This window comes from Numida meleagris, chromosome 1 (assembly GCF_002078875.1).
Source record: "Numida meleagris isolate 19003 breed g44 Domestic line chromosome 1, NumMel1.0, whole genome shotgun sequence".
Lineage (NCBI taxonomy): Eukaryota > Metazoa > Chordata > Aves > Galliformes > Numididae > Numida > Numida meleagris.
In genome coordinates, this window is record NC_034409.1 from 167,810,213 (window position 1) to 167,819,090 (window position 8,878).

Consider the following 8,878-nt stretch of genomic DNA (forward strand, 5'->3'; position numbering starts at 1 on the left):
AGGTCCGTTCTACCCTAAGCCATTCTATGATTCTATGTGTCACTGATGCTGGTTAAACTGAGTAGACTGAGAGCAGCAAAACACCTCTAGAATTGAAGTGTTACAGAAATAATTCCTCCCTGTCCTTCATGAACATCTCTAGAAAAAGAAACAAAATGCTTTCATCAAACAGGATATGCTAGCAGTGAATGGAAGAACATCAATTTTTTGTCAATCTCCTATCTCATGACAGAAAGTGTCCTAGATCAATGAGATCTGAGAGAGGTTCTTCCTCCTCGTGGCAGAAATGCTGGTTGAAAAACATAGTCCCAAATACTGGGAACATAAATCAGTAAGACTGCCACCTGCCAAGTATTCTATGTGGCAAGTGCAATGTTTATAGTGATTATCATGTATCAGACAGATTAAACTGATGCCTTATGAAATTTATCCAAGCCTGTGGGCACAAAACCTACAAAACATAGAAATAAGAGACGGTCATGTCAGCGTTTTTGTGATTCATCTCACAGTGAACCACCAATTGATGAAAAAAATTAGGGTTAAATTCTTGATCCAAACATCTTAGCAAATTCTTAAGACCAAGCATGAGCTGGGGATGTCTCAGATTAATGTCTGTGATAAAAACAGAACAATAGGCAGAGTATGGGTCATAACAATTTCATGAGTCACATGGAAAACATATCACCTCTAAGATGAAGAAACCCAAACAGGAACACCTCTAGACTGCATTCTTCCTAATAAATGTAGTCTTTAATGATCGGCTATCAGAAATCAAAATACTGTGCATAATCTAATGCTGATAAAGTGGATTTACCTGCAAATTGCCTTCTGCCCTTGAGGACAACCTTTGCAACACTTTGTTCATAAATTGTTCTTTTCAAAGACATTAAGCTCTTCTCATGTATAGTTGGATGCCTACATTCCTAGCATTTGGTTAAGGTTTACTCAGCATCTGGATGATGAAGTAGATGAAAATTAAGAGATGGTATAAATATATGAAGACAGCTGTACAAATTTTTCGCAAGCAGCAAATCCTTTGATGTTGTTGTATTCAAGGACAGAACTACTCGCACTAACAAGCAAAGTACTTGGCTAATTTTTTTTGTTTGTTTTCAAAAGCACACCAAAATTATTCCTCAAAACAGCAGTAGGTATCTATGCTAATTCCTTCACTGCAGCCTTTTCTGCATGTACCACAGCCTGCTTGTATCTCAGTGCTGCTGTATACTCTCAGACCACAGAGTCAATGATGGCACGTACAACGTTTCACATATGAAAAATGGAGAAAACTCTGCTTCACTGCTCTGAAGTTGGAAACACTGGTGCAAAAGTTCATAGCACATTAGCTGTGTTGTCTTGCGGTATTGGAGTCAGAAGAAAAATTACCACACCAGGCTATTTCTGAATCATTGCTTTCAATAACAACACGACAAGAAGGCTTGTGAAGTTGGGAGTTCCCCCCAGTGCTGAATGACAAAGCAGTATTGTTAGGCACAATGAACTTGATGAGTTAAATCCTCAAATGAGCCCAGTGTTGGAACTGCCATGGCTTGAAGTGTATACAAAATGAAGAACCTTCAGTGACTGCACATATTATTTCTAGAGTGAAAAAATGGGCTGGGGGTAAAAGCAAAAAAAAAAAAACCAAAAAAAAAAAACCAAAGAGCATCAAGTCTTCCATGCCCTATTTCAAATGTTCTGTCTTCAGCTGAAGATGGAATATTTTTTCAATATTCTTTCTTCCGTGTTTTGGGCTTAAATTTTAATGTGTTATATGCTCCTTCTACAGCTTTGGGCAAGTACATGGGATGTCTTTCCAACCTCTTCCTAGAGCCAGTGGTTCTTCGTTGGCTGTTTTTTTGTGACTGGTTTGCAGCCTTTGCTGTTTGGGCAGTATCTTCTGAATACCTGCGAGGAGCACGAAGGATCCAGTTTGAATGTAAACTGTGTTCACTTGTGCTGGTAGCCACTGAAAAACAGAAGATAATCCCAAGTTAGCAGAGTTTCCCAGTTGTTTTGGTTTAAACCAGAAGACAGTTAAACACCACACAGCCATTCACTCACTCCTCTACAGTAGAATCGGGGAAAAAATTGAAAAGAACTCATGGGTTGAGATACAGACAGCTTATTAAGAAAGAAAGAGAAAAAAAAGAAAAGGAAAAGAAATAGCAGCAACAGAAACAAACAAAAATTTAGGTTATGCATAGCACAGTTTCTCTCCACTCTCTGACCAAGATCCAGCCAGTCCTAAAGCATGGTCCCCCCACCTCAAGCCAACTCCACCAGTTCTCCTGTTCAGCACAATGCCACAAGGTATGGGACATCCCTTTGTCCAGTCTGTGTTAGTTGTCCTGGTTCTGTCCCCTCCCAGCTCCTTGTACCCCTCAGCCCTCTCACTGGCAGGGCAGCATGAGAAGCTGAAACACCCATGACTGTGCAAGCACTGCTTAGAAACAACCAAAACATCGGTGTGTTATCGACATTATTCTTATCTTAAATACAAACCACAGAACCATATCAGCTGCTAGGGAGAAACCAGGGCATCCATGATATTTTTATACATATGGTAAGAGAAAAGGGTGGTTGCCTGTTCCTTCTTGGTGGTTATTTTGAATAACCAAGAAAACACTTATTAATAGCTTTCATTCTCTTTTCACTTTGGGTTGTAACTTGGGGTGGGATTCATCTTATCCAGTATTTAAATGCCTGCAGTATAAATACATGTGTCAGAGTAAGTCCTCCTATATGCACTTGAGGACAGAACTGGTCTAACCTGTTTCATGTATGTTCCTTAGCCTAAGACAAAGCACAAAGGAGGACAATGTTTATCTTCACTTGATTATGCAGGATGGATGATGAGTTCAGAAGGGCACATCTTCATTTGGTTAAGTAATCCCATCCTTTCTGATGGAAAGGCAACATTATTTAGACTAACCTCTAAAGAATTTTTTTTTGCTGTTTGGAGAGAAAGCATCCATCCATTTCTCAATGATAAACATGAGATTTAGACATAGAAATAATTAACTGAGACGCAAGGATGGAATTCAACCCTAGGTGGAAGACAAGCACTACTCCTGAGCTTCACATGCTACATTTGTTCATGTAATAGACACACACAAAAGAGCTGCACCCTTTCAACAAGGAACAAGCAATATGTTACTGTAGTTTCTCATAATGCGTGTAATTTTGGTCATGTTCTTTGTGTGCCATTGGGGTGGAGGTTAGGATCTTCTACTGGGTGACAGCAATAGACAAGAGGTAATGCCCTCAGGTTGTGCCAGGGGAGGTTCAGGTTGGACATTGGGAAAGACTTCTTCTCCAAAAGAATGGTTGGGCACTGGAGCAGGCTGCCCAGGGAGGTGGTGGTCACTGTCCACATTCAAGAAATGTGGAGATGTGACACTGAGGAACATGGTGAGTGGGTGTGGTGGGCATGGGTTGATGGTAGGACTAGTTGATCTTAGAGGTCTTTTCCAACCTTAGAGATTCTATGATTCTAACACCCTAAGATCTCAGAAGCAAAACTGAGAGGAAAACTGTCCATTAAATAAATAAATCTGGTCTTACATGTCCACTCTTCCCTCTACTCATTGCACATCAAAAATAATCATATTTTTTTCTGTTTTATACTCTACCGTCAAAATCAACATCCACATTTGGCAGGTCCATGTCAGGAGCTCTCCGCCATCTCTCTGAATCCAGATCTGCAATAACCGAGTCAAAGAACGCTATTGCTTCTCTTACATCCGAACTGGGCTGTGGGACTTTTCTTCTCTCCATAGATGTCTGTTGATAAGAAAGGAAAAAAAAAAAAGTTAGATAAGGTTGGAAAAAAAAAAATCTTAATGAGAAAACTGTATAAGGAAGCTGCAAAAATTGTATTTGATTCCATATTTCCGGATTTCAGAAAGGGGCACAAGTCCAGATTACTCCACAGCAGCCATCAAATAAGGCAGAACATCAGTCCAGCAAGTGTCCATCTGTTTACATGCTCAACACCAGACATCTTCTGCTTGAGCTCTGCCAGCGTGTCTTTATAAAATCTCTCAGAATCCCTCTACTGAGCCATGTAATTGGGTGGCTAGGTGACAGTTGAGCTTTGTGATCAAATTCATCCTGCCTAGCAGCCTAGCACTAGGCACCTAATGAGACACACACATTAGAAATGGAGTCATACAAGGTTCCTTCTTTAATTAATGCAGGGCTCCAGTACCTTCAAAAATGAGTCAGAACCTAGGAAGGCTGAATTCCCCTCTTCAGTCAGGTCTGGTCTCTTACTGCAGAGGGATCATGGAGCAACTTGGTTACTAATTTAAGCATCTTATTAAAATGCCTAGGTTTGATGAAATGAATCCAGATCTAAATTGCTAAAGTCTTTTTTTGAAATGGAAAAGGACTGTGAGTGCTAAAATATGAGTCATTCAACACTGTGATAATTCCCACAGGAAAGCCATGGGGTTTAAAATTAGGAGTCTGTCTTGTTAAAAAAGCAAATGTCTGTCTATAAATGCTGAAGCATTCACAAAGCCTCAGTTAGCAATTCTGTAGGTCGGTACAGGATGAACCCTTCTGCCATTCATGAAGGTTCTGCCTAATGAAGGGCTGTATATTTCCCCCACCAGTCCAATCATCAGAGCAATTCTGAATCGGAAATGTATTATCTTGGGTTTCAAATGCGCAAGCAGGAGATATATGCTATGTCACATCTCTGAAGGAGCAGTTTGCTCCCCATGCTGTGGGATGGGGCAGGCAGAAATGAGTTAGCTTCCCCTTCTGACATTATAGGTTGACTGGCATCTTCAGAAGTGCTAAAAGATAACTGCTACCACACATTGACTGAGAATAGTCACTGCTATTATAACTAAGCCTATATTAGTTAAAAGACATTTTAAAGATGTGTGTGCTCCAGAATCTGACACACCTCTCTATTCTTTTCTCTCACAAGCCCCGAGTGGCAAATTTTGAATCCACAGACAGCCTGTAGTCAAGACTTTGGGTTTGGGATCTGAATTAAACTTCCCCTGAAGACAAGGTTGTCCGGGCAAAGCACATTCGTATTAATCGTGCAGCAGGTATGGGAAAAAAGTGAATTTCATTGGCAGGAAATTTAATATGAACAGGTAGTTAGGGACAGAACTATTCAAGCTGGTTGATAAAATGAATCTTGCAGTCTGTGAACATAAAACTTGGAGTTAGGAAGTGGAGTGTACTGGATGTTCTAGAAGTCTTCTTGGCCTCTTTCTAATTTTTGCAAACTCAGGGCTGTGCAGCTGTGACCCTACTATTTGTGTCATCAAGAATGACTTGCTGGATAGCATATCCTGCCGATGTTCCAGAGGGGAATGTTGTGGAGTTAGCGTGCCAGTATCAGGCCTGGGGCTGCATTAGAGCTAGCAGGCTACAGAGAGATGACAGCATTCATCACCTCAGAATGTGGGAGATTCACTTGTTTGCCAAACTAAAGTTAAACATCTTTTTGATGTGGCACATTCAACAGCAAATATCAGAGAGTCACAACTCTACATGAAGCATAATTGTACACAATCTATTTCAAAGCCTCCTGGTCTGTGGTTTAAATGTTCTTTTGCACTCATATTTCTCCTCTGCCTAGTGGTTAGCCATGTTCCATGCTCCATTACATCACTGCTCCGCTCATCAGGGGAACCGACACGCTGTAACTCTCCCCTGCATCAAGCCAATCTTCATGCATGAAAAACTGGTTCACGGGTTGTGTATCTTGTAGTGCTGAGATTCATATCCTGGCACCTGGCATCACCATACCACTCTCCTATAACTCGGTCATTCTCTTTGGATGCTTCCCTACTCCTAAATAGTAACATCTTTATAAAATCTGTCTTCTCCAGCCCAGTGAACTGAGTACTGTTTCTTACTCAAAACATTAAAAAGATGACATAAAGACCAATAAAACCAACTGAGGGATTCCCACTGATTGAATGGGTGCTAGATCAAGATGTAGAATGAAAAAAATGTGGTATCTAGCTCTAAAAATATGAATCTTGTCATTTGGTTAAGCAATGTCTGCAGTAGAACTCAGCCTCAGCCATTCTGACATTATGCTGTGAAAGAGCATATGAATGTGGAAATAACTTTCTAGTAAAGTCTACCTGGCCTAGTCAGTAGGTAGTCCATTACATCTCTATTTATCAACGTTCTTATTGGCATCCAATTTAAAGGCTGCACTGGGAAACCAGCGTGTCTGCTGCCAAAGCCATGTTTTTGGACTGGTTCCCTAAATGGATCACCCCACCTACTGCAGTTCAATTCCTTTTTCCTCACTGAATCAAATCCACAGTCAAACTAACCTCTGAACAGTCTGGTGATGTGCTACTTGTAAGATGCAGACCTAAGGAACGTTTGCACTGCTTTTCCCTCTAGGGCTTATAAAAACAATCTGCAACAAAAATTCAGTGCCACTCTGCATTATCAGTATAGTAAAGGACAAAGAACTACAGTGTCTGCCTCAAAACTACTTGACAGTTCATTAATTAACAGAGAAAGGAACCCCTACCAATTCTCCATTGCCTGCAACATATCAGAAGAATTTGCACAGATGATGAATGTAACACTAGCAAGCTGTCTGATCAGTCAGAGAAAATCACAGCTGTTTTGAAGAGAACACGATTATTTTCTGTAAGTAATTTTTGCCAGTGGAAAGGCTACCAGTAAACACAGGGACTACTGTGCTTTTCAGTCATTAGCGGCTATAAATAACCACAGTGGATAACTCTGAGGCACTTAAGTAGCCTATCAGAGTCCAGAGAGACCATCTCTTTCATAACAAGTTTTCAGATACTTCCCATCCTCTCATAGTCTTTATTTTTTCTTATTTTCTCTCCATACCTCTACAAACATATATCATTCTTTCCATGACCAGTCTTCATACTTGATCTCACAGGACTCAGAATGTGTCCTGTGGTATTTAGTGGTAGTTCAGATGAAGTAGCAACAACAAAAAAACACAGAAAGCTGAGACCAGTAAGGCAGAAAATCAACATAGGTTATACATCCTGTTGCTTCATTGTTTAAGACTAATCATGCAATAAAAGTTCTTAGGAATTACCTTAGAAAACTCTTTGGACGGAAGTGGAAGAAATGACTTCTTTCCAGTTTTGGATGATTTTGTGGATGTTGGGGAATCTGCAGTCATATGCATGGATTTCAACTTATTGATGTTGTCAAGATATTTTTTCCTCAAGGCTAACAAATCCTGTAAGTACTTCAAACAGTCCTGAGTCTTAGAGAACATCCATTCCCTGTCTTCCTCTTTTGACTGGCTGCAGGAGTCAATGCTGTTTGTACTTTTGCATTTTTTTAATGGTTCACTAACTTTTTCCTGCTCATCTCCAAGGACATACATAGAGGTGCTGCGGATCAATCTGACAGCAGAACATGTGCCATCCCAGTAAGGAATGTCATCTGTTGCATTTCTTCGGTGGGAGTTGGGGTGAAATATCGAATGGATCTTTTTGAACATAATGTGTTCCTTTGTCCTCGTTACACTTTTCTCTTTTTGCTTCTTAATTTAGTCCAAAATCTAGTAACCAGTAGCTGCAACCCTTGCCCTCAGCTGGCAAAGAGATTTGCAACTTACTGTAATGAAGACAAAAAACATCTATTATTGCTTCTGTTGCCTTCAGTCTAACGCATTATGAAGAGCGTGACCATGGAGCAGAAGCGCATTTTCTACTCCATTTGCACCAGTGAAAAATCTCTGTCCTTTCCTCGGATTAAAAAACAGCACAGGAGGTCAAAGGTCATGCTTTGACCTTTCCTTTGACTGGTCTCCATAAAAGAACATAATCATCGAGCTGGAAATCCCCTCCTGAACATTTCTTGGTCCCCTGGGTGTCGCTGCGGCCGCCGCCTTCACCGCCGAGCGCCGCGGGCGGGCAGGCGCCTGGTGCTGGCCATGGTGCTGAAGTGCTTCTTCCGCCCCGGCAGCATCCCAGACCTCTGTGGCTTCTTCGGGATTGCTTCTTGCGATCAGCCTCTACAGGGACGAAGTGCGGAGGAATGGTTTCTGCTGGGCAGAATTTAGATATCGCTCCGAGTTTCACCCTGTGGTAACCAGAAGATGGCTAGAGCTACCCGATACCATGGCACACTGGGAGCAAAGTGGATTCAGATGTCAGGGTCTGTTACACTCAGTACAAAGCTTCTCTGTGTAAGGGCTGCTGTAAAATAAAGCACTTCTAAAATATTATTTTTCTGGGTTTTTTTTTTTTTTAAAGCAAACAGAAACTACATTTATAGTAGTTCTTTTCCTAGACTAATAGAAGAGCATTTTAATGTAGTGTTTTTGTTGAGTGGAAGCTACTGAGAACATTGGCTGCTATCAGCACATTCAAGCATTGGTATCATTTGTGATTGTGTAACAACATGATGAATGCTTTAAAGATAAGTAGAGAGTGAATATGCTCATCTCACACAACCAAGACAATCAGCTCTTTTAAAACAAGCAGGAATGTCCAGATTTAACATATTCAGAAGAGTTTTCATAGTTTATGCTGCTCAAGCTTCAGATATTTTGAGAAAATTTTGAAAGGCCATGGATATCATCCTACAGACTCCACTAAACAAACTTCTACTAATTGTACTGGAAGTGTCAAATGAAGGTTTATGCAACCTAGGAATCATAGGATCTCAAAAAGTCCTCATATGAATTTACCACAGCTAGGTAATAAAGTTGACTTTATTCTAGTGTGGACCATTAGAACTATGAAAAGAGATGAGATAGGTCTGTAAAATTACGTCTGAAACTTTCTCCATGAGAGAAAAGATCTGGTCATCAATAACAGCTTGATTTTCTATATGGTCTGCTGGTCTTTGATTATAAACATGACACAATACCAGTGAG

At 40.6% G+C, this 8,878-nt stretch overlaps 1 protein-coding gene across 1 annotated transcript; it reads right to left on the reverse strand.

Annotated features, from left to right (window-relative positions):
- Nucleotides 1,653-8,202, reverse strand: LOC110387944. The gene is made up of 3 exons (XM_021376693.1): nt 7,063-8,202; nt 3,636-3,761; nt 1,653-1,969 (listed from the first exon to the last, which is right to left on the reverse strand). The coding sequence occupies exons 1-3, from the start codon at nt 7,493-7,495 to the stop codon at nt 1,728-1,730; spliced, it is 801 nt and encodes a 266-aa protein (XP_021232368.1). The 5' UTR covers nt 7,496-8,202; the 3' UTR covers nt 1,653-1,727.

What these genes read in the sequence shown, in the direction of transcription:
- LOC110387944 (XM_021376693.1), bottom strand. Translation starts at nt 7,495, where the DNA reads ATGTTCAAAAAGATCCATTCGATATTTCACCCCAACTCCCACCGAAGA. An exon ending in GGTAATTCCTAAGAACTTTT is followed by an intron (nt 3,762 to 7,062) that starts ATTGCATGATTA and finishes GAAGAAAAGTCC; the next exon opens with CACAGCCCAGTTCGGATGTA. An exon ending in TGTGGATGTTGATTTTGACG is followed by an intron (nt 1,970 to 3,635) that starts GTAGAGTATAAA and finishes TCTGTTTTTCAG; the next exon opens with TGGCTACCAGCACAAGTGAA.